This window comes from Podarcis bocagei (genome assembly GCF_964188305.1).
Source record: "Podarcis bocagei genome assembly, chromosome: 2".
In the NCBI taxonomy this organism is placed as follows: domain Eukaryota; kingdom Metazoa; phylum Chordata; class Lepidosauria; order Squamata; family Lacertidae; genus Podarcis; species Podarcis bocagei.
In genome coordinates this window covers 118,261,961-118,287,892 of record NC_138126.1, presented here as the reverse complement: position 1 = coordinate 118,287,892, position 25,932 = coordinate 118,261,961, and the positions used below count along the sequence as shown (strand labels likewise).

Genomic DNA, 25,932 nt, shown 5'->3' with positions numbered 1-25,932 from the left:
AATTGATTTTTGAATTTTATTGTTATTCATGTTTTTATACTGTATTTTATGCTGCTTTTACAATTAAGTGTTTTAAATTTGTTGTTAGCCGCCCTGAGCCCGGTTTTTGAACCGGGAAGGGTGGGGTATAAATAAAAATTTTTTATTATTATTATTATTATTATTATTATTATTATTATTATTATTATTATTGCTGTGAAGGGCAGAAGCACTCTGAGCTTGAGCCTTATCTCCCGACCACGCAAAGTCCTGGCCATCCTCTCTCTGAGCTCCTGAGATTCCACCCGGCAATGCCCACACAGATTCATATTCTTATCTTCGCAGCAAGGAATTTCCTTATTTAATTAACAGGAAAGATAAGTGGAGATCACCAGGGATGCAAATGTTGTATCCAATTGCTACAGGGTGATTGCAAATCTAGATTTGGCAGGGGGACCCCCCAAAAAAAACCCCTAGAAATGGGAGGATTTTGACTATCTGGGATGTGAGGGGAGAAATGCGAGCTCCAGAGGAATTGTTGGGCTAGCTCATGCAAAAAACAACAATGACCTGGCCAAGCTAGGGCCATTAAGAAACAATACAGGGCCATTAAGGACCATTGGCAATGCAAGAGAACTGTCCCCACCCCCTTGCCCCAGGTGTGAACAGAGACAAGGGGTTTGGAAGAGTTCATTGGGTGTGAGGTGACAGGAAAAGAGAGTCTTGAACATGCGCTGCTGGGAAGAAGGAAGAAAGACTGGGGTCCATCTTGGGCAGGATGGCTGAAGGCTGCCAGGCAGAGATGCCTTGGACTCTAGGGTTGCACTGCTGTGGGGTGCAAGCCCCTCTTGAAATGAGTGTGTTGTAAGAGCTGGACTACCTCCATGGACACTTAAGGTGTAAACAGGTGGATAAATCATATTTCTTAAAGTGACGACAGTCTCTGCTGTGTCTCCATTCTCCCAAGAACCACAGACCCTGCGTGAATGCCTGGAACCCCCTGGAATCTTGGTGCAACTCAGCAGGGAGAAGGGGAGGCACCCAATTTTTGTAACACACACAACACAGAATGCTGTGTTCCTTTGTTGGGTCCTTTGTTTCTTGCATACTCTGCAGTGTGCCTTAATGAACTACAGTTTCCAGAATTCTTGCATGGGATTCTTGTGTATCCAGGGCAGCTGTCTACCAACTCCACCTGGTATACATGCTGAGACCCTATCAGCCCGCAGACTGTCTCGCCAGAGTGGTGCATGCTCTAGTTATCTCCCGCTTGGACTACTGCAATGCGCTCTACGTGGGGCTACCTTTGAAGGTGACCCAGAAACTACAACTAATCCAGAATGCAGCAGCTAGACTGGTGACTGGGGGCAGCCGGCGAGACCACATGAAAGACCTATATTGGCTCCCAGTACGTTTCCGAGCATAATTCAAAGTGTTGGTGTTGACCTTTAAAGCCCTAAACGGCCTCGGCCCAGTATACCTGAAGGAGCGTCTCCACCCCCATCGTTCTGCCCTGACGCTGAGGTCCAGTGCCGAGGGCCTTCTGGCGGTTCCCTCACTGCGAGAAGCATAGCTACAGGGAACCAGGCAGAGGGCCTTCTCGGTAGTGGTACCCGCCCTGTGGAACGCCCTCCCATCAGATGTCAAAGCGATAAACAACTACCTGACATTCAGAAGACATCTGAAGGCAGCCCTGTTCAGGGAAGTTTTTAATGTGTGACATTTTAGTGTATTTTTGGCTTCTGTGGAAGCCGCCCAGAGTGGCTGGGGAAACCCAGCCAGATGAGTGGGGTACAAATAAATAAATAAATAAATAAATAAATAAATAATAATAATAATTAAATGTATGGTGTAGATGTGACCCGAGGCTGCCGACTGACATCTTAGATGTTATGAACATCCTTTCTCTCTGGGCACAGAAGGTGCCGCTCAGTTTCCCCTAGGGCTGGGTCCCTTGATTTGACATGGAAGCCCAGTTCACATCCAGCTATGATGTCAAACGCTCTCCTTGTTTCCTTATAAGGTGGAGGACAGGGGAAGAGATAGAGACCTGGCTCACTGGTCTCCTCTCCTTGGCTGCATAGAGACCCTCCCTACTTAGAACAAAGCGAGTCTTCACGCTGTATCACTCACCACGTCTGAGTACAACCGATTTGGAATGGTGGGCGTCTGCTGGTCGATGCAAACCACTTTCTTCATATCGTCAAAGCTGGGATCAATTGGCACCATGTCAAAGAAAGGAGGCTTGTAATCTTCGACAATCCCTGCGATATGAAAAGATGGAGCAACAGGGAGGGAGGGAGAGGGAGAGATGTTTGAGGTCAGGGTGTGCAGATCTATAGGGCATTCCATCCATGTTGCTGTACACCAGACTGTCTAACTCATCTGCAAATGTGTGCAATATGTACCTTGGTGTGCTGCAGGCCCAAAGCTAAACTTGAGAACGAGCAAGAAATGGCACACAGGGTGAGGATTTGCAGACAGAGGGATAAGGTAAAGGGACCCCTGAACTTAGGTCCAGTCATGACTGACTCTGGGGTTGCGGCACTCATCTTGCTTTATTGGCCGAGGGAGCCGGCGTACAGCTTCCGGATCACGTGGCCAGCATGACTAAGCCGCTTCTGGCGAACCAGAGCAGCGCACGGAAACGCTGTTTACCTTCCCTCTGGAGTGGTACCTATTTATCTACTTGCACTGTGACGTGCTTTCGAACTGCTAGGTTGGCAGGAGCAGGGACGGAGCAACGGGAGCTCATCCCGTCGCGGGGATTCGAAAAGCCGACCTTCTGATCGGCTGGTCCTAGGCTCTGTGGTTTAACCCACAGCGCCACCTGCGTCCCTAGACAGAGGGATATGTTGATCCAAACAGAAGGCTCCATTTCCCTTTCACTTCTATGGGGAAATGGTCTGCAATCTGGCTGGGGGATACATGCAAAAGGAGTCTATCACACTAGACAATGGTGTCACTAGGAACACAGGACAGGTTTAGCTGTAGTTGCAGTGATGGTGTCTCTAAGTGAATCTCTTTACTTTCTTCCATATGAGAGAATGTTGGAAGGAAGGCACATTTCTGAAACTTGGTTTTTTTCTCCACCGAGAATAATTCAGCAGGGGGTATGGAGATACACTATACCTCTAGAGGCCCCTTGAAATATACATGACCTCACTGAAACCCTCCCCCTTCCTGTCATCACCATTTCAGCATGGAAAGCCTTAATCCACAGAAATATTATTTACAGCAATGATGAGTGTTTCATCTGTCAGCATATTAAGGATGCTAGTCAATTGTGCAATTTAAAAACAATACGTTTGCTAATGTTGCCTGGGAAAAGTTATACCGAACCTATCTGGCTGCTGTTCCTTTCGGCAGCTGTCAAAAGTGTTTTGAGAAACAAGTAAAGCGCTTCAAATCATTTCCTGTGTTTTGAAAACCCCGGCGAAGTTAGGAACTTGTGTCATGTTGATGGCTAAAGGCATGCAGACCTTAAGGGGGGACAAAGCTTTAGCTCAGGGGTCAGCAACCTTTTTCAGCAGGGGGCCGGTCCACATTCCCTCAGACCTTGTGGGGGGCCCGACTATATTTTTTTGGGGAAAATGAACGAATTCCTATGCCCCACAAATAACCCAGAGATGCATTTTAAATAAAAGGACACATTCTATGCATGTAAAAACACGCTGATTCCCGGACCGTCCGCGGGCCGGACTGAGAAGGCGATTGGGCCGCATCTGGCCCACGGGCCTTAGGTTGCCTAACCCTGCTTAGCAGCTCTTTATCCCAGCACTGCCCCATCCTGTGGGAATCTACAAAGCATGCTATCAGCTCCACACAAATTCTGTTTGAAACATAAAGGGATCTGATAAAGTAGTAAGACCCTGAATGTTCTGATATGCCTCCGTTAAGTTTTTGGTGGCCATTATATTAGAGACGGGATGCGGGTGGCGATGTGGGTTATATTACAGAGCCTAGGATTTGCTGATCAGAAGGTCGGCGGTCTGAATCCCCACGATGGGGTGAGCTCCCGTTGCTCAGTCCCTGCTCCTGCCAACCTAGCAGTTCGAAAGCACACCAGTGCAAGTAGATAAATAGGTGCCACTCCGGCGGGAAGGTAAATGGCATTTCTGTGTGCTGCTCTGGTTCGCCAGGAGCGGCGTAGTCATGCTGGCCACATGACCCGGAAGCTGTACGCCGGCTCCCTCAGCCAATAAAGCGAGATGAGCGCCGAAACCCCAGAGTCGGCCACGACTGGATCTAACGGTCAGGGGTCCCTTTACCTTTTAATATTAGAGACAGTGAGAAGTGGGTGACAGCAGCTTGTTTGTATCTTTCACAGTGCAGGCTGTTCCACTAGGCCGTGGGTAGGCAAACTAAGGCCCGGGGGCTGGATCCGGCCCAATCGCCTTCTAAATTTGGCCCGTGGACGGTTCGGAAACCAGCGTGTTTTTATATGAGCAGAATGTGTGCTTTTATTTAAAATGCATCTCTGGGTTATTTGTGGGGCATAGGAATTCGTTCATTATTTTTTTTATAGTTCGGCCCCCCACAAGGTCTGAGGGACAGTGGAGACCTGCCCTCTGCTGAAAAAGTTTGCTGACCCCTGTGGCTGACTGGGGAAGTGCCCCACCAACCTCAGTCTGGCGGCCTCAGACAGGCCTCACCTACCTGCATTTTTCTAACAAGCAGTGGAGAGGGCAGCAATGCCTATCACATTCCTCCTCCTCCTCCTCCTCCTCCTCCTCCTCCTCCGTCTCAATGTTGCTTCTTGTGGAACTCAGCAAAGAGAAGGAGGGGGGAACGGGACTAGAATTAGGATGGCTTCACCTGTCATTGGCTTTGGCGCCACCTGCTGTTGGTCTCCATGCCTGCTGCCCTACCAGAAACTAGCTGTGATTTTGTGAGATGATTTTCAAAGCCTGAAACAGACGGGCAATGATTTGTGGGGAGCAGGGGTTCAAGCAGATATATTTTCTGTTGCTACCTGCGGCGCATGTACAGCATCATCAGGTATGTAGCGTTACTTTGAGAAAGAAGAGCCCATGCACATTTTAGAAAGCACCAGGACCGTGTCTGCTCATAATTATCCTGAAGATGACCTTTCAGCCTTTCTACTGACTGCTGCTCATATGGAGATAGCCAGATGTTGGAAAACCAGTCATGGGTTGAACATTGATTCTTGGTATAACAGAGTATGGTCAATAGCATTAGCTGAGAAACTAACATGTCAGGTGAGAGCGGCAAAGGGCAAGCATAACCAAATTCCTTTTATAACATATGGCAAATGTTTATTGAATACATAAATTGTTCAGACTGTGGCAGGAATCCACCCAGCACTCATGGGAAAATGTGGCATGATCTCTTAAAGGACCCCTGACCATTAGGTCCACTTGCGGCTGACTCTGTGATTGCGGCGCTCATCTCGCTTTATTGGCCGAGGGAGCCTGCGTACAGCTTCCGAGTCCTGTGGCCAGCATGACTAAGCTGCTTCTGGCGAACCAGAGCAGCACACGGAAACGCCGTGGTACCTATTTATCTATCTACCTATTTATCTACTTGCACTTTGACGTGCTTTCGTACTGCTAGGTTGGCAGGAGCAGGGACCGAGCAATGGGAGCTCACCCCGTCGCCAACCTTCTGATTGGCAAGTCCTAGGCTCTGTGGTTTAACCCACAGCGCCACCCGCGTCCCTGGCATGATCTCTTAAGAGTTCTTAAATGAAACTTTAACACGTGGCATGATAAAAGTCTATAATTTTATCAGGACAACAATTGCTGTAACAATTGTTTTCTCAAAATCGATCTTCTGTACCATGAAAATAAATACAGTATTTAAATTTTTAAAAAGAAAGAAAGCAAGCATTAAGATCTTGAAGATGGCCTGAAGACTTTATTCACAGATCAAGGGAAGCTGAGATGCTCCAGCCTTGCACTGTGATCAGCTAGTCAGCACCCTCATTTTGCAATGCACTGACGTTTTTGATGCAAGGATATCAGGAAATTTCAAAGCTATGGCAAGCAAGATAACTGCATGTTTTTGGCACATTGTAATCAATTCCATTCGCATTTTTCTGGTTTACTTAATACATTCAGTGGAATAGCATAGCCAGCATAAGATAATTGCCAATGAAGCTGACGAGTTTGGTAAGAGAGGGGGAATGGGCAATTTGTTCAAAAATGTCATAGTGCTGAACTCAGCACAAGAAGAAATGGCGCGATTGCCGAAGAACAGTCGTATTGTTGATGGCGCAAACCCATCACATTGATACATGCCCTATGAGCCAAACGTGTGTATGCCTCTCATTAAACACAATCAAGTGCATCCACCAGCCATGGTAATCTACGCTAGACTACTGCAATGTGCTTTCCATCATCATCATCATCATCATCATCATCATTTATTACTTATACCCTGCCCATCTGGCCGGGCCTCTCCAGCCACTCTGGGATATTTGAAGACTGAGTGGAAACATATACAGTTGTACCTTGGTTCCCGAACGTAATCCATTCTGGAAGTCCGTTTGACTTACAAAAACGTTCAAAAACCAAGGCGCAGCTTCCGATTGGCTGCAGGAGCTTCCTCCACGCAATCGGAAGCCACATTGGACATTCGGGTTCCAAAGAATATTCGAAAACCGGAACACTCACTTCTGGGTTTTCGGCATTCAGGAGCCAAAACATACGAGTACCAAGGCGTTTGAGAACCAAGGTACGGCTGTAGTTGAAAATGGAACCACAAGGCTTTAAAACTATGGTTTTCCCAGTAGTGATGTATGGAAGTGAGAGCTGGACCAAAAACAAGGCTGATCACCGAAGAATTGATGCTTTTGAATTACGGTGCTGGAGGAGACTCTTGAGAGTCCCATGGACTGCAAGAAGATCAAACCTCTCCATTCTGAAGGAAATCAGCCCTGAGTGCACACTGGAAGGACAGATCCTGAAGCTGAGGCTCCAATACTTTGGCCACCTCATGAGAAGAGAAGACTCCCTGGAAAAGACCCTGATGTTGGGAAAGATGGAGGGCACAAGGAGAAGGGGACGACAGAGGACGAGATGGTTGGACAGTGTTCTCGAAGCTACCAGCATGAGTTTGACCAAACTGCGGGAGGCAGTGGAAGACAGGAGTGCCTGGCGTGCTCTGGTCCATGGGGTCACGAAAAGTCAGACACGACTAAACGACCAAACAACAATAACAACAAAAGGCTTTGAAATGGGATTGGCTGTAGAGACCATATCTTTCTAATCTTTAAATAAGTTCACTGGCTGTGGTTCCATTTGTAGGCACGATTAAAAGTCCTGGTGCTGATCTTAAAATCCCTAAATACCTTGGAACTTAGGTTCCCCTGAATGTTATCATCATCAGAGACCCTTCTTGAGACTCCCGACAGCCTGAAGTTAGGTGTGTGGTGACTGGAGAGAAAGAGCCTTCCATGAGTGGAACACCACATTTGGAAAATCTTTCCCAGGGGGAATTGCCCGATGCCACACACCTCACAACTTCCCAGTGCCGGGCAATGTTTTTATTTGCACAGGGATTCAGTGGCGAAGCTGCATGCTCCTGGTGCAGTGTGTGTGTGGGGGTGCGTGGTGCATGTCTGGGGTGGCCGCATTGGTACCCCTCTCCCTGATGGTGCCGGGGGCTGTGCGCCCCCGCCAGTGCAGGCATTCCAGCATATCAGCCAGCTGGTTTTAAAGTGGTGCCTCAGATTATTTCTGCTGTTTTTACAGTGGTACCTCGGGTTAAGAACTTAATTTGTTCTGGAGGTCCGTTCTTAACCTGAAACTGTTCTTAATCTGAAGCACCACTTTAGCTAATGGGGCCTCCCGCTGCCACCGCGCCGCTGCTGCACGATTTCTGTTCTCATCCTGAAGCAAAGTTCTTAACCCGAGGTACTATTTCTGGGTTAGCGGAGTCTGTAACCTGAAGCGTCTGTAACCCGAGGTACCACTGTATTACTCTTTTGCATTATTTTAGATCTGGATGCAAAACTGTTCTGTAATTTGTGAGCTGCTCTTAAAAGTTGTCGGACAAAGAGCAGCACTGTAATTTTTGGACAGATAAGATTTACAGGAATCCCGAGAGAACCTCTGTTGAGCAGTGTCTATACCATGGCAGCCAATGTGAACCCTAACATGAAAAAAACCTTGCTGTATTCTTGATGGATGGGTACAACGTCACAGCTCAAGCCCATTTGCAGATGGATGGATATTGAACATGTGGCGTAGGACCACTCTGATGACTTCATAATGTTGCTTTTTCAACATGTGTTTCTGAGGCCTTTATCTGAAATGCATGTTGGAAAAGAAGCATTATGAAATAGTTTTGAGTGGTGTTTGATGGACAGGGGTGTAGAAAAGATACAGACAAATGGTGAACAGTGGCAGTAATGTTTCATGAGAATTCTAAGGTCCTTATCACCAGAATGCCTCTTAGTTCCAAAAACAAACAAACACAATTTTGAGAACTACTAGCAGGGAAAAGGTCATAAAGGGCTACAGCAGTTGTAAAGAGCTGCTTTGAACTTGGCTGGGTGTAAGCTTGTCACAGTGATTGCTGATGGCACTGATATTTTAATCTTGTTCCTATATCACGGGGAAAACATGTCCATGTAATCTACTGCAGGCAGTGACAAATTGTGATATTAAGCCATGGAATAATCAATGGCTGGCGGGTGCAAAATTACAGTCTTTTGCTATTTGCACACACCCTAGCCAAATTTGACAATACGGGTGGTTTGTTTGGCAGCAGGAAATCCAGATCTGAAACGCTGAGAAGTGGGGCATTTCTGGATTCCAAGAAAATGTCAGGCTAAAGACTGGCGCTTTCCAAACTGTGTGTTGTGACACATTATTGCATGGGTAGGCAAACTAAGGAGGGACGCGGGTGGCGCTGTGGGTTAAACCACAGAGACTAGGACTTGCCGATCAGAAGGTCGGCGGTTCGAATCCCCGCAACGGGGTGAGCTCCTGTTGCTCAGTCCCTGCTCCTGCCAACCAAGCAGTTCGAAAGAACGTCAAAGTGCAAGTAGATCAATAGGTACCACTCCGGCGGGAAGGTAAATGGCGTTTCCGTGCTCTGCTCTGGTTCGCCAGAAGCGGCTTAGTCATGCTGGCCACATGACCCAGAAGCTGTACGCTGGCTCCCTCGGCCAATAAAGCAAGATGAGCGCCGCAACCACAGAGTTGGTCACGACTGGACCTAATGGTCAGGGGTCCCTTAACCTTTACCTATGCAAACTAAGGTCCACAGGCCGGATCAGGCCCAATTGCCTTCTGGATCCGGCCCACGGACAGTCCGGGAATCGCCACGTGGATCCCCAGTGTGCTCGTTCTTTCCCTCTCCCTCCCACTCCTTCACATGGCAGCGGCGGCGGCAGTGCCTCTTCCCTCTCTCCTCCTGGCTTCTCCCCGCCCTGCCTAGAGGAGGAAGGCGGCTGGGCTTTGTTGGTGCCAGCAGCAGCAGCGCTTGAGAGGCCACCATTTTAAGCCCTTTCACATGCTGCTCATTGTCCCTCCGCTGCCACCGCCAGCCCCTGCCGCTCGCAAGACACAGGTAAGCAGTCACCGAGGCTCGTGGTGCTCTTACATAATTTTTTTTCTTTGCAAAATATAGTCCGGCCCCCCACAAGGTCTGAGGGACAGTGGTGAAAAGGTTTGCTGCCACATTAGTGTGTCGGCTGCAGTGTGTAGGTGTGTCCTGCAAATGCTCCCCACACTCCTCCCAGGGCTGGAAAAGGGTTAGTTTAACACCTGTTTTGCTAGTAAAACTGAATTACTGTGTTGTGAAATGATGCATGTCTAAAAAAGTGTGTCACCACCAACATGAAAAGTTTGGAAAGCTCTGCTATATAGACTGACATATCCCAAGATATCTTTGGGCGGAAGAAGCCTGATTATCCTCTCCCAAAACAACTACAGTGGTACCTCGGGTTAAGAACTTAATTTGTTCTGGAGGTCCGTTCTTAACCTGAAACTGTTCTTAACCTGAAGCACCACTTTAGCTAATGGGGCCTCCCACTGCCACCACATGATTTCTGTTCTCATCCTGAAGCAAAGCTCTTAACACGAGGTACAATTTCTGGGTTAGTGGAGTCTGTACCCTGAAGCGTCTGTAACCTGAAGCGTATGTAACCCGAGGTACCACTGTACTCTATTCCGAATTTAAATATGGAAAGCCTAATGCTGGTGGTCAACAAACGAGGTTTAAAGACTCTCTCAAGGCAAATATTTAAAAATGTAGTATAAACACCGACAACTGGGAAACACTGGCCTGCAAGCGCTCCAGTTGGAGAACAGCCTTTACCAAAGGTGTCATGGACTTTGAAGACGCTCGAACCCAGGACAAAGGGAAAAAACGTGCCAAGAGGAAGACACGCTTGGCAAACCCTCACCGTGATCAGCTCCCACCCGGAAACCTATGTTGCCACTGTGGAAAGACGTGTGGATCCAGAATTGGCCTCCACAGTCACTTACGGACTCATTAATAAAACCGTATTTATGGAAGACAATCTTACTTGGCCACGAGTGATCGCCAAAGAAGAAGGCGACACCCTTTTTTTCTAAGCTTACAAAACCCCATTAAAAAAGGATTTGGTTGCAGAACTCAGCAGGAAGTTTCACCTGGGCTAATGGTCCTGTGAGGCTGACCAGGATACAGCCACCCCCCCTCAAAGCTCAAACTAGTCTCCAACTCTGACAAGTTACCGCATTTTCAAGGGGTTGCCAAGGGGTTCATTGTTCCCAAAGCCTTGTGCCTTTGGCGCCACCTGGTGGCCAAAATCTCCTCTCACCTAGAACCTCTGGCAGCTGGTCTTTTGTTTGTTAATCCATTCCAATGCTAATTGGCTCCATATGTCTTTAGCACTGGAGACTTAACCATTTGGGGCTCGCTGACATGGTGTTTTCTGGGTTTCTTAAATACTGATTGCCCCAATGCCCAGTGAAATGTCACACTGTGCCTTGATATAACTAAAAAAAAAGAACTATCAAGGCAGTGGATGATCAGGCCCATCAAAGCAGTAATCAAAGCAAGCAACAATTTCTCTATATTTTTTGTATAGGACTCCACATTTGATAGAGATTGTGTGTGTTTCTGCCGGCATATGTGTGCAGGCATATAGCCACATTAGGCACTTAACAGTTAACAGGCATCCAATTAAGGTCCTGCACTGTGAATATAATAGGCTTATTAATGGGCAGTGCCTATTCCAAAAGAGAGATATAGGATTAGCCCGGCCAATCTGTGCTTTGACTAGGAGGTTCTTTTTGCTTTTTAATTAACAAGTGTTTTCTTTTCAGCCTCTCATTTCTGGGGGCAGGTAGGGCTGAGAATTAGCAAACTGCTGCTTCACCTGTAATAGAAATTCCCCACTGGGAAAGGTCAGGGTGAATCCTGGCTGGCATCATTGTAAACTGAGAAGAATCCAAGCCACAGGAACAAGCTAAACGTCATGTTCTCAGGACGCATGGTTCTGAATCTTGGACCTTAGTATCAGGCAGACTGTGCCTCCAATACCTTCTCTATGGGCAAGAGATCGGGATGGGTTTATTATTACTAATAATAAATAATGTAGCTCCTTTCTCCAAAGAGCACAGGGCAGGGCACACGGGTCTCCCTCAACCCACAGTTTATCCTCCTAACAACCTTGTGAAGTATGTTAGGCTATGAAAAAATGATTGGCCCAGGCTCATTGAAATATACTCAGAGTCGCAAAGTGATTTCATGCTCTTTATTCAGCTCATAGTGGTGAGGAGGAATGAATGAATGTCCCCTCAAAGTATCTGCTTTATATACATTATTTACACAATGGGCTGCACATGATTGGTTAATTCTGGAATTCTACTGTAAGCCAATCAGGTTGTGGATTCACTTATATCTGGAGCATGATTGGGTGGTTCCTGCCAACCAATCATACTGCTGCATTGTTCTTGGACCAATCAGACTGCTGCATTCTGAATCCTATTGTTCTAGGACCAATCAGACTGCTGCAATTTGGATCCTATTGTTCTAGGACCAATCAGACTGCTGCAGTTTGGATCCTATTCAACTCAGTACATAACACTCATCTAAGATGGTTCCAGATGGGTTTTCTGAGTTGTACAAGATCTCGCTGTTATCTAGCACCTTCCAGTGCAATTAATATACGGAAAATGATGGAAAACTGTGCTGTAAAGTGCAGAACAACAACCCCTAGCTGACAATGTTGTGTAACCACCACACAAATCTATCTGGAAGAATGCTCAATAAACAACTAGCCTAGAAGCTGCCCAAAATAACTTCCATGCCTGGGGGTGGAGATCAGAACTCAGGTCTCCCCAGTCCTAACCCATCTCTCTCACCAGTAGTACATTGTCTCTCATTTGGCATTTCCTTACTTTTTTACTCTGTTCTTCCCTGCATGAAGACTAAATAGCAGCCGCACCAGATCTCGGTCTACATCATTCCAAGCAATTTACAGGGAACCTGCATGCACTGCAAAATTCAGCAAACCCTCCAAGTGTCCCTGTTTTCCAGGCACAGTACTGGATTTACGGAAGCCATCCAGGTTTCTGATTTGATCCTGGAATGTCCCGCTTTTCCTTAGGACGTTAAAAGCAGAGACATCAGCTTGCTGACAAAGGTCCGTATAGTTAAAGCTATGGTTTTCCTAGTAGTGATGTATGGAAGTGAGAGCTGGACCATAAAGAAGGCTGATCACTGAAGAATTGATGCTTTTGAACTATGGTGCTGGAGGATACTCTTGAGAGTCCCATGGACTGCAAGAAGAACAAACCTATCCATTCTTAAGGAAATCAGCCCTGAGTGCTCACTGGAAGGACAGATCGTGAAGCTGAGGCTCCAATACTTTGGCCACCTCATGAGAAGAGAAGACTCCCTGGGAAAGACCCTGATGCTGGGAAAGATGGAGGGCACAAGGAGAAGGGGACGACAGAGGACGAAATGGTTGGACAGTGTTCTCGAAGCGACCAGCATGAGTTTGACCAAACTGCGGGAGGCAGTGGAAGACAGGAGTGCCTGGCGTGCTCTGGTCACGAAGAGTCGGACACGACTAAACAACAAAACTTTCACTGGAGAAATGTTGGAGGGTATGGAATAGGATGTCCCTATTTCCTTCGGAGAAATGTCGGAGGGTATGAGAATTGCACAGCACCATATTCGCCCTGCAAAGCTCCCTAGCGAAGATCAGGTTCTGGCCTCTTTCCTACATGCATGCATACAGGGAGAAACAGGACAAGGAGCCGTTTCTCGGAGGCCTCTGCATCCTTATGAAGACAGGAATGGCTTTGCTGCGATTCCTCTGCAGGACTGGCTGGGGGATAGTAAAAGTTCCATGGACGTGGCCCTTTGCCAGGGTGAGCTGCGATGCTGCTTGTTTCCTAATCAGAGCTGAACAAACAAAGTGCTGATTGAGTCTAATGGTCCCTTTAATCAGTAAGCCTGGCGCTGACACTAGATTACAGTGTTTATAATTTACAGCTAATCACTCGCGTGGAAAAGGAAAATAAAAGAGAAGCCTCCATCCAACTAGACCAGCCGAAAGCCTTCGCATTAACAAGCCTGATTAGTGATTATTTCTGCGCAGGGAGCCAAATGCAAAAGGAGATGGTGGTGTACGGCTGTCCTCCCCTTTGAATTCTCTGGCTGCAGCTGCTATTTTCAATCCTAAATTGACAATTTAGACAGGCTGGCTGCGTGAGATGTTACAGCAGGGGCGGGAAACTGGATCTGGCTAGGGGAGCCAGATCTTGATCTCCCTGACCCACCCACCTTTCAATCACATGTCAGCATGATTCGGGGGCGGGGGGCGGACAACGACGACTGTTTTTTGCCCGCACGGTTTGAAATAAAACCGTGCAGGAAAAGCCACAGCTTGCAAAATGCCAACATTCAGCTGATCATTGGAGATTGCAAAGCCGGGCGCACAGCACTCCACGTGACTCTGGCCAGGGACAGATGAAGACCCATAGAGCTCAAGAACCGGGTACCCCTATGAGAAACCCACAAACAGCATTCTCCACACTTCTGAGTCTCAGCCACTGATGTTCAGAGGCATGCTTCCTCCTATAGAGGAGAGAGGCATCGTACCAGAAGCTGAGCACTGCATAGAATGGTAAAATGCACATGGTCACTTGCTATGGGATGGAGACAGAACGTTCCAGAGGTATTTGCTGGCGGGGTGGGGGGAGTCCAGATGGGACTTTGGATGTCCTGGGAGGAATCTAGACACATATAAAAAACGTTGTGAGAATGCTTAAAAAAACCAAAAAACACTTTGAAAAATACATTGAATGTGCCATAGCTCACCATTGCCATCTAGTGTCATATTTGTATAACGCACCTTACAACACACTTAAAAGGTTTGATTTGCAGCTGTATAGCCGAGTCCCTGATCTAATAAGACAGCAGGGACGGTTACTGCTTTTCCTGATCTGATGTAAGCCACTCCGGGAACCCTTTTGGTTAATGAACTGGTTAAAAATGCTTAGCACACTTTTAGAGAAAAGCTTGGAAAACGAGCCACACGCTATGGCTTAGGACAAGGCTGAGGAGCCAGCAGTCCCAACAACATATGGACAGCCACAGGTTTCCCATCTCTGGATGGAAAGAAGTCATTTATGGCCATCATAAAAAGAGTGGGATTGACGAACCAACTTGATTATATTTGAACCTTGAGATAATGGTCTCCTTACCGTTAACGACAGTTCTCCGGGCTATCTCCCAGAGGACGAGGCCATATGCCCAAATGTCGGTCCTCTTAAAGGATTCAAAGCGGTCCATTTGAATCTGTTCATCTAAAACTTCAGGCGCCATGTAGCGTTTTGTGCCCACCCTTGGGTTGTTGCCAATGTCCAAGTAGTCGCTGCTCTGGGAATGCATGACTGCCAGACCTGAGGGAGAAACAGGGCCAATGGTTAGAAGAATGCTGGTCTATGATGGCAACTGATGAGCCTGTTACAACATCCTGCCAACTTATGCCAAGACTAAAGCATATACAGTGGTACCTCGGGTTAAGAACTTAATTCGTTCTGGAGGTCTGTTCTTAACCTGAAGCTGTTCTTAACCTGAAGCACCACTTTAGCTCATGGGGCCTCCTGCTGCTGCCGTGCCACCGGAACACAATTTCTGTTCTCATCCTGAAGCAAAGTTCTTAACCTGAAGCACTATTTCTGGGTTAGCGGAGTCTGTAACCTGAAGCGTATGTAACCTGAAGCGTATGTAACCCGAGGTACCACTGTACTAGTAACTGAATTACCGTTTTAAGCCTGTCTGAACAAAGCTGCTGTACGTGTTACTCATCAACAAGTATTCTGAGTGAGTAAATGTTTTTATAATTTTACAAGACTGTTTGTGTGATTATTGTTTTAAGGGAGGGGGAAGGCGGGTGGGATAGCAGGAGAACCCAGTCTGCCTTAAAGCACTCTGGATTACTAAAAGGCTAAAACTAGCCTATCTAAGCTTCCCTTTTAAGCTGCAAAGGGATGCACTCTGCTGGACTCACAAACACAAGAAAGGATAATATCCAATACATATACCCTCACCTAGCAACTATTCACATCCCTACATGAAAACCACACCTCTATTCTGGCTTGGAGTGGATAGCAGCACTGACGGAGGAAGGCGGGTTCGGTGTGCACCGGATGTCAGTCATGACAGCAGGTGACATCGCCATGCCACACCCCCCCCCCACGCTCGCTGCGTGGGCAGTGCCCCCAGATGTTTGCTGCACGGGCGGCAGGTCGCTAGGGACGATGCCGCTGCAGGCGGCAAACAGTGCCCCCACACGCTTGCCGTACTGGTGGCTAGCCCCACCCCGTGGGCCGGCTAGCTCTGCCCTCGCGCCTCCAGGTGCCGGGGCACGTAGCTCCACCCCTGGCTAGCAGTCCACCTGCCTGCTTTCTGTGTGCCCACTTGTGTGTAATCACTTGGAAAGGGGACGCGGGTGGCGCTGTGGTCTAAACCACTGAGCGTCTTGGGCTTGCCGATCAGAAGGTCGGCGGTTCCAATCCTTGTGACGGGTTGAGCTTCCGTTGCTCGGTCCCTGCTCCTGCCAACCTAGCAGTTCGAAAGCACACCAGTGCAAGTAGATAAATAGGTACCACTGCAGTGGGAAGATAAATAGTGTTTCCATGCGCTCTGGTTTCCGTTGCACCAGAAGCGGTTTAGTCCTGCTGGCCACATGACCCGGAAAGCTGCCTGTGGACAAATGCCGGTTCCCTCGGTCTGAAAGCGAGATGAGCACCACAACCCCATAGTCGCCTTTGACTGGACTTAACCGTCCAGGGCTCCTTTACCTTTCTTTTTAATCATTTGGAAGATGCGAGAGTCAGACTTCCCCATGACTCTCTTCTTCCCCTCAAAAGCTTCCTAACTCCTTAAGCAACGGTTGGACCAGCATTCCAGTGTCCCACCTCAGCACCTAAAGTCTACTTACCCAGATCAGCGATGCAGCACTGCTTGTTGTTCTTGACTAAGATGTTCCTACTCTTTAGGTCCCGGTGAGCAATGGCTGGCTTGCCCTGGGTACCAAAGATCTCCACATGGAGATGGAGGAGGCCGCAGATGATGGAGTTGGCGAAGAGCAGGCAGCTCTCCACATCCAGTGCTGTGTGCTGAAGGTAGTCGTAGAGGGAGCCGTGCTCATGGTAGTGGGTGATCAGCCACAGCTGGGTGCTGGAGTTCCTGGAGGTCATGTCGGAGGCAATGAATCCTGCGGACGGTTGAAGGAGGGCAGAAATCAGGAGTGGACCCCACACAAGGGCATGAATGATCAAAGTGCTTCAGAAAGAAATGCAAAATGGCTGCCTGTTTTCCCCTAAGGAAATTTTAGGAGGGGGTTGTGAGAATGAGGGGTATGTGAAATAAGAAGGATGGAGGAGAAAGGGAGAGAAGCAGGAAAAGGTGAAGCTAGGACAGGCATAGGCAAATTCGGCCCTCCAGATGTTTTGGGACTACAACTCCCATCACCCCTAGCTAACAGGACCAGTGGTCAGGGATGATGGGAGTTGTAGTCCCAAAACATCTGGAGGGCTGAGTTTGCCTATCCCTGAGCTAGGATAACTAGGAAGGGATTGCAGAGGAGCAGACAAGAGTAAAAACTGAAGGAGGGCATTGGTGAACTGAGAATAGATGCTATGCTGTTAGACGCACAGCCCATTATCCCCAATTCTCTGCTCTGACGGGCAGTAGGCCTCAAACTCATCCTTCACGATTCCAAACAGAGGCATCTCCCAGGTTTGCTATCTGTGACTGCACAGAGGCAGAAGGAGGAGAAAATAAAGGAGATGTGAGGTAGGGATGGACAAATACTGCCGTTGCGGTTTTGCTTAGTTCTTCATTTTTCCCAATCTGGAGTTTTCAACATTTCCGTACTGGTTTGTGACCTCTATTTTCAAAAGCACCTATTAAAATTCACCAGGATTTTAGGGCTTATTTCTCCTAATATACAGATTTTTGTGGCGATTTTGCCCAATATATACATATTGCAAAGCACATTCATATTTTTCCCTAATACAATGCACTTCTGTATGTTATCTTCCCAAGCACACACATTTTATGCACTTTGCCCTAGTATATTCATTTCTGTACACGTTACTTGGTTAGTGAAATGAATGGCAAAATTCAGAGATTGTAAATTTTGAAGACTTTATATACAGTAGTACCTTGGTTCTTGAATGTAATCCATTCCCGAAGTCTGTTTGACTTCTGAAACGTTCGAAAACCAAGGCGCGGCTTCCGAATGGCACAGGTGGCCCAGAAACAATAGCCGACAGCTGCACCAGACATTTGGCTTCCGAAAAATGTTCAAAAGCCAAAACACTTACTTCTGGGTTTTCAGCGTTCGGGAGCCGAAATGTTCGAGTACCAAGGCATTCAAGAACCAAGGTTCCACTGTATATATATTTAGTGCTTTTTTAAAAATAAAGGTGTTGGAACTGCACTCTGGCTAAAAAAAACAAACATCGACAATACTGATTTATCTGTGCAGACATTTCTGGAAAAACTGCCCCATTTCTGCTCACCTAAGATGTTGTCATGCCTCAACAGCACTGTGTTGTAGATCTCTGTCTCACGGAACCACGACTGCTCATCCCGGGACGAGAAGATCTTGACCGCCACATTTTCCCCATGCCATGTAGCACGCCACACCTCCCCATATCGTCCTTTGCCTGTTTGGGGTGGGGGTGACAGTTTTCACATGAGGTTTTGCTTACCTCCATCTAGGTTCATCATCCTGAGCTGGTGCATAAACATACACTAAAGAATGTTAGCATACATCTTTCCTTTTACCAATTTTTACCCATTGTTGTCTTTTTAATTGTATATATTGCTTAATCAGGGACATGGGTGGCGCTGTGGGTTAAACCACAGAGCCTAGGACTTGCCGATTAGAAGGTCGGCGGTTCGAATCCCGCGATGGGGCGAGCTCCCGTTGCTTGGTCCCTGCTCCTGCCAACCTAGCAGTTCAAAAGCATGTCAAAGTACAAGTAGATAAATAGGTACCACTCTGGCGGGAAGGTAAACGGTGTTTCCGTGCGCTGCTCTGGTTTGCCAGAAGCAGCTTAGTCATGCTGACCACATGACCCGGAAGCTGTACGCCGGCTCCCTCGGCCAATAAAGCGAGATAAAGGCCAATAAAGGGTAATAATGGAGATCTCTCAAGCTGACCTGGTTTATGGTGATCTGCAAAACTGGCAACCTTTGCTTGGACAGTCCATTTCCCTAAAATACAGGTCTCGCACAGCATGAAGAAAACCACAGGCCAGCACAAGGTGTGGTCATATCAACTGTGCTAATTGGATCTGGGCTTAGAGCATGGGATTTTCTGTCCCCAACCGAAAACTGGAAGGGTGACAGTTGCATAACTGAGCATGAGAGACAGACAACGTTTAGAAGATTCCTTATTGCTGTCAATACACATGCAATTTTTCCTCGCTCAAAATGAGTGATGGATAAAGTGGATCTGAAGGTACAAGTTCAGTCACTGTAAAAAGCGTAGAAGCCCAACTGTGATGACAGCAACTCGTGTCTCTCCCTGTAGTCCCTGGAAGAGTTTTTTGAACTGTTTTCAAAATGTTTGCTTAAAAAAACAAACATCCTTGAACACATGAACAAATTAAGTTCACCTTTAAGGTAATCATTGGAAGCCATACTGGTGTTTGATTCATAGGTGTGTTTTGTCACAGAAATTGAAAATAAAATAATAATAATAATAATAATAATAATAATAATAATAATAATAATAATAATAATTATTATTATTATTATTATTATTATTATTATTATTTTTACCCTGCCCATCTGGCTGGGTTTCCCCAGCCACTCTGGGCAGCTCCCAACAGAATATTAATAATAATAACAATAGAGCGACAAAACATCCAACTTTAAAAACTTCCCTAAACAGGACTGGTTGCACAATCTGTGTGAACAACACCACCTTTCTTGGGCTTGCTATTTGTGATGGCAATTCCACACAATGCTGAGCAAAGGAATGGCTTGAGAGTCCAGAGTTTAGGAGACAGCTGGAAAATATGATCTTGTTTTCACACGCGTTAGGAAGTTCTCGGTTGGTGACAGTGGCGTAGCGTGGGGAGTGCAGGGGGGGGGCCGCACCGGGCGCAACATCTGGGGGGGGGCGCGCTCGCACTCGCAGCTCTCTGCCCCTACCTGGCTCACTCACTCTCTCTCACTGCAGTGCTGGCTGTGCGAATCCGAGCCGCTGGGTCGCCGCCCACTGTGGAGGGGGTGGGTGCCAGGCGTGCGGTGCGGAGAGAGAGCGAGGGACTATCTGGGGGAGGGAAAGTGCAGCGGCCGCCCAGTGCAGCGCTTAGCGCGGGAGAGAACCACACCAGACCAGACCAGGCAGCAGCAAGAAGAAGCTGGCAGTGGCGGCAGGTTAGGGGTTAGGGGGTGCAAATTACTTGCCTTGCCCCGGGTGCTGACAACCCACGCTACGCCGCTGGTTGGTGACAATTTGCACACCGGGTTTCTTGCTGCTTACCAACGCATTCGACCAGGCTGATCTGCCGAGCCACGGTTCTTTGGACGAGGAAGGGGAGCCCAGAGCCGCTCCCGGTGGTGCAGTCATCGTTCAGCAGGTTCTAAATGCAATTTGAAAAAAGCGGTGACACACAGAGGGACGGCAAGCGAGACACACTTCAGGGAAATGGCAACAGCTAACAAGGATCTACCAAGCCGTATTCAATGCACTTTTGTCACAGACCCACCCAGAGATCTACGGCTGAAATTGCATCAAGAATCAAATAATCAGAATCATGAGAATCATTTCAATGCTTTCAATATCTGCCTTTCTTGTCCCAAACAAGCTCTACTCTAGAACGCCGATTTCAAAAACCGGCGCTGTAGAACTCTGTGACGTCATACACTCTGGGGCAGTTGTGGCAGTTGGTATAGTTATGGCAGTTAGTTGAACAGTCCTAACAGTTAGGGCAGCGGGTTTGTTGCTGCCTGCCTCAGAGTACTAGAGTACCATTCGGTGTGTGAATGTTAGTCAGTCTTAGATGCAAATCTACGTAAGATATTTTAGCAACTTAAGAATCACCTACCTGAATTGTATACAGTGGTACCTCAGGTTACATACGCTTCAGGTTACACACTCCGCTAACCCAGAAATAGTGCTTCAGGTTAAGAACTTTGCTTCAGGATGAGAACAGAAATCGTGCTCCAGCAGCACGGCAGCAGCAGGAGGCCCCATTAGCTAAAGTGGTGCTTCAGGTTAAGAACAGTTTCAGGTTAAGTACGGACCTCTGGAACGAATTAAGTACTTCACCCGAGGTACCACTGTATTTAATCTGCCAGTGCAAGTACATCAAGTCATATGTTATTTAAATTTAAAAAGAGAGTGTCTTGCATAGTTTTTATAGGTGGGGAAGAGAGAATTAAAGTGTCAAACGACCGAGGGCTGCCTTTTTAAAAACAATTTTTAATTTAATTGATTTTTTAAATTGATTTTTAAACAAATGCAATAACTGTTAAACGTCCAGCAGTAAATCTAATGGTGTTTGATTGTATCTAGATATAGACTTCACATTCAACAAACATATTACTTTATGTAACCCATCCACTGAGAACATTGAGCGGTTGGTATAAGAAGGTCTTGATTTTGGTTAAAGAAGGGGGTCCACATTTCTTGGAAGGTTTCTCTATTTGTTATGCCTTTAATTGCCTTCCTGAGTGGGACCCAGGGCTGTCTTCTGCAAAACTCTGCTAAACGCAGTGGCGTAGCGTGGGTTGTCAGCACCCGGGGCAAGGCAAGTAATTTGCGCCCCCTAACCCGTGGATTTGCGCCCCCTAACCCGTGGATTTGCGCCCCCTAACCCGTGGATTTGCCCTAACCCCAGATGTTGCGCCCGGTGCAGCCGGCCCCCCCTGCACCCCCCCACGCTACGCCACTGGCTAAACGGGAACTAAATTCCCACAGGAAACGCAGGATGAGGGGAAATGTCACAGGCCCATGCAGCAATGGACTGCCTGTACTCTGAGCAGGTGGTCTACCTGCCATTTAACTTTCCCACAATGCCCTGGGGTGAATCAATTCCAGGGTCATTGTGGGAATCTCAAATGGCGGCTGTTCCCAGCTATACCCGGCAGAGATCAGAGCGCCAGGCATTTATTTTTAAAGGAGGATCCATCAGTGAGAGGACCTGCTGGAAAGTTTGGGCTCAAAGGATTCTTCCCTAAGGATTCTGGGAGCTGCTGGCACCGATCCTGGTTTGAAGCGCAGCTAGGAAGCCAAAACCTTTCACCAGCCCACCACCACCAGCAAAGCGAGATTCTGGGAGATCACAGAAGCTCAAGGGACTTCAGGTGAGCTTGCAGTCCAATGCCAGGTGGGACAGAGGTGCTATTACAGTGGTTCCTTGGGTTACAGACGCTTCAGGTTCCACTAACCCAGAAATATTACCTCGGGGTTAAGACCTTTGCTTCAGGATGAGAACAGAAATCGCGCGGCGGTGGTGTGGCGGCAGTGGGAGGCCCCATTAGCTAAAGTGGTGCTTCAGGTTAAGAACAGTTTCAGGTTAAGAACGGACCTCCAGAACGAATTCAGTTCTTAACCCGAGGTACCACTGTACTGAGTACAGTGGATCCTTGGGTTGCGAACGTGATCCATGCAGGAGGCATGTTCGCAACCCGCAGCGGCGCATCTGCGCACGCGCGGGTTGCAATTCGGCGCATGCACAAAGAGCGATTTAGCGCTTCTGCGCATGCGCGACCGCCGAAACCCGGAAGTAACCCGTTCTGGTACTTCTGGGTTTTGACGTGTCCGTAACCTAAAAAAAAGCAACGTGAAGCGTCCGTAACCCGAGGTTTGACTGTACTTACTTTTAAGGTACTGTCACCAAGCGTGGATGCCTTCAGTATGAAATCCATGTCCTCCAGATCATCAGACCTCAGCCGTATCCGTCTCTGCCGGCTCTGGAACACCTTCCATACAAACAGCCCCACCAATGCAGCGAGAACCAGAAAAGCCAAGAGGGGGACCAGGGTTATCAGGAGAAGGTTCTCAAGAGAAGGACTCTCTTCTTCAGGCTGATTTTCTTCACCTGGTTGGAAATAAAGGAAATGAACTCAGTTATTGTCACTTCTCTAATGGTGAGGAGTCCCCATGGCATTGTCACTTTTCATCTCTTAGTACAGAAAGTATTATTTCAAAATAATTTTTAAAATTGATTTTCTTTTCTCATAACAAATATCCAATATCGTTACAAAATATTCATTTTCCAATTTCCCCCCTCCCTGTTGACTTCCCTCAGCTTCCATTTCTGGTTTATTACATCAGATGATACATTCTGCTGTTTGTATATAATACTGTGTTATCATATTGTTATACTTCTTGTCCTCTATAAGTAAAATGGTAAATGTTTATTTAAATCCTGCCAATGAGTCCATTTTTGTTGTTGTTTCTGCAAATATATTGTAAAGGGTTCCCATTCTTTTTCAAAATCACTATTGTCCTTTTCACGTAGTTTGTCCGTTAACTTTGCTAACTCTGCGTAGTTCATCAACTTTTCTTGCCCTTGTTCTTTTGATGGTACTTCTCTGGTCTTCTAAAGGTAAAGGTAAAGGGACCCCTGACCATTAGGTCCAGTCGTGACTGAATCTGGGGTTGCAGCGCTCATCTCCTTTATTGGCTGAGGGAGATGGCGTACAGTTTCCGGATCATGTGGCCAGCATGACTATGCCGCTTCTGGTGAACCAGAGCAGCGCATGGAAACACCGTTTACCTTCCTGCCGGAGCGGTACCTATTTATCTACTTGCACTTCATGCTTTTGAATTGCTAGGTTGGCAGGAGCAGGGACCGAGCAACGGGAGCTCACCCCGTCGCGGGGATTCGAACTGCTGACCTTCTGATTGGCAAGCCCTAGGCTCTGTGGTTTAACCCACAGCGCCACCCGCATCCTTTCTGGCCTTCTAGTTTTGTGCCATTAATATTCTTGCTGCTGTTGTAGCATACATATATAATGTCCGTTTTTCTTTTGGCAACTCTTGTCCTAAAATAGCTAACAAAAAAAGCTTCTGGTTTTTTTAAAAACAAATGTTATTTTAAACATTCCCCCCCCCCCAATTCATTGTACAGGGTGAGTCCTTTAAAAGAGGCCCCATGGATACAGAGTACACATGTTCCATGGGGCCTCTTTTAAAAGACTCACCCTGTATATAATTTCCCTTTTTTTAAAAAAAATATTCTTGTAATCCCACCACATGTGGTAAAATGTACCTTCCCCTTCCTTACATCCTAGTACAGAAAGTATTGATCTGATATGTAGAGATCTTTCCTATTCTGATTAGTTTAGGACTGTTCTAGAAGGTTTATTTCTATGTGAGAGAAACAGGAAGAAGGTTTCTGATGGGTTATTTCTCTGGGAAGCTGTAGATAGCTGGTTTAAATTGGTTCTGTTATGTTTCAGTCAAGGTCGTACTGACTATAATAGTAAGACCAGGACAATCACTTTCTACCTCTTTGTTCTAGTGTTCTGTTCTGTATGCTTAGTGTTAAGGTTAAGCCTTATTATCAATTTATATGTTTTATTGTTTTTTGCTGCAACTGGATTTTTATGGACCATGCCAATCCTGAATGTCCTGGATTTGTGACCATTATGTTCATTTACCTTCTGTATCAGTCGAGTTCTGCTGGATGAAGTACAATTACCTCTTTGTCTATTTTTTGGAAACTCTGCTATGTGTTTAAGTTTTTTTCCTGCTCCCCACCTTCAATGGACGACAGACATTCACTCCAATCAAATGGCAATCCAGCTGCTACCTGTGGGATCTCCTACCTATGGGAGCTAATAATAATCCATAGCTGTCAACTTACAGATTTGAAAATAAGGGACCAGCAGCCTTGAAAATAAGGGATCAGGAGCCAAAATAAGGGATTTTCCGAGCACAGGTATGTTCAACTTCTGAGCCCCTCCGAGCCAAAGGCAGAAAGCCCAGCCAGTAGCCAAACAAAGCCTCAAGCGGTGGTTCCCACAGCGCAGCAACCCGGCAAAGGGGATGCAGCAGGGAAAACCACCGTCACCTCTCCGCTGGGAAGCGCTGAGCAAAGGCGAGTCCCCAGGCAACGCGGCCGATTTGACTGGCACAAGGCATGCAAGCTCCACCCCCCGAGTCGTTCTCAGACTCCTTATTGGGTGAGCAACGCAGCCAAGCAACACAGTTGGAGCCTCCCTCCTCCCTGGCTGGCAGGGAGGAGGGAGAGGAGCTGCTTCCTTTGAAACCCGGGAAATGTAAGGGACATCATCAATTGGGGACAGCAGCGGGACACAGCGCTGGGATATGGGGCTTTCCTGCCAAATAAGGGACGGTTGACAGCTATGTAATAATCCTCGAGGCTAGGTCCCTGCAAGAGAAAGCATAGCTGTACCTGGTAACTGGATGGTGCGATTCAAATTACACAGGTCGGTTGAGCAACATATTATGGCAGTATTTGTCGTGTGGGAGCCTCTGCAGAACTCGGACATGGATTGAAAGCATCCTTTCTTGTGGATCATTACCCCCTCAGTCAGATGCTTGCTCACAAAACACAGCTTCCCTGTACAAGTGCTATTGAGACAGTTTGGATGTTCACACACACAGTTCACCAGATCTGCAGGAAGACAAAAGAAGGACAGCGTTTCCCCCTGATGTTTGAGCCTTGATTCTTCCCTGCCCAGTAAGGATGATGGAGAAACGTGGTTCAGATTTTGCCACAAACCTACCTGATTTGTATTTTCCAAAACAAGATGTGCAAACTGAATCACAGCTAGCCTTTGAAATCTACACGTCTCTGAATTTTGGGATGCAGTTCCCCAGCCAAATTACATGTACAAAAACGTAAAAATTCAGGGAAAGTGTGCATAAAATGCATACACATTAGTAAAAATTCCCCTGCAACAAGCATCAGCTGAGCCGAGTCAGGGGCCTGAGCCTGCCCTGGCTCCAGATGCGGGGATTACCTCGTTGCCTCACTTACAGCTGCTCCACTACCAGTTGGGTCAGGAGAGGCTGAGGCGGCCCCTGGGTCTAGTAACCCACCGACATCTCCCGAGCTGCAGAGACTGAGGTCTGAGAGAAGGAGAGACCTGAGTACTCGCAGGAGGGGTGCTCACCTTCAGGCGAGACAGGGAGGTGAGTCACCGGGGGATCAGGACCGGCCGTTACCCCGTCAGAGACAAAAGGCTGCCGGACCCTGCCCCACATTCAACATTGCTGCTTGCTGGAACCTGCCTGTTACCCTGTGCCTGACCTAGCCCAGTTTCTTGCCTGGGCCCTGTTGGACTGTCACTTCAGCGCAATCCTCCAGGGGCGAAGTCCGATCGCAGTGAGGCGGTGCAATCCTCCCGGCGGGGGGATTTTGTCCCCCACCCCCCGAGATGGCACCTGGGACATGTCGCCTCCACCGCACCTCCCTTCCTACGCCCTTGTCCATACTCCTAGCCCAACCAAAGAACACTACAGCC

The 25,932-nt window shown here is 47.5% G+C and overlaps 1 protein-coding gene and 1 long non-coding RNA gene across 3 annotated transcripts in view; one reads left to right on the top strand and one right to left on the bottom strand.

Annotated features, from left to right (window-relative positions):
• LOC308580241 overlaps positions 1–22,860 on the top strand; it is a 62,285-nt gene extending 39,425 nt beyond the window's left edge. Inside the window, exons 2-3 of the long non-coding RNA XR_014004741.1 lie at positions 21,611–21,795; positions 22,319–22,860. This is a non-coding gene — a long non-coding RNA (uncharacterized lncRNA). The remainder of the gene's footprint in view (positions 1–21,610; positions 21,796–22,318) is intronic.
• ACVRL1 (activin A receptor like type 1) overlaps positions 1–25,932 on the bottom strand; it is a 52,285-nt gene that overhangs the window by 9,154 nt on the left and 17,199 nt on the right. For both annotated transcript variants that reach the window (XM_081181434.1, XM_081181435.1), the window contains exons 3-9: positions 24,858–25,079; positions 22,312–22,532; positions 19,970–20,069; positions 17,991–18,137; positions 16,403–16,678; positions 14,661–14,858; positions 2,113–2,243 (exon numbers count right to left, since the gene is read on the bottom strand). In XM_081181434.1, coding sequence (XP_081037560.1) covers positions 2,113–2,243; positions 14,661–14,858; positions 16,403–16,678; positions 17,991–18,137; positions 19,970–20,069; positions 22,312–22,532; positions 24,858–25,079 — 1,295 coding nt within the window. The remainder of the gene's footprint in view (positions 1–2,112; positions 2,244–14,660; positions 14,859–16,402; positions 16,679–17,990; positions 18,138–19,969; positions 20,070–22,311; positions 22,533–24,857; positions 25,080–25,932) is intronic.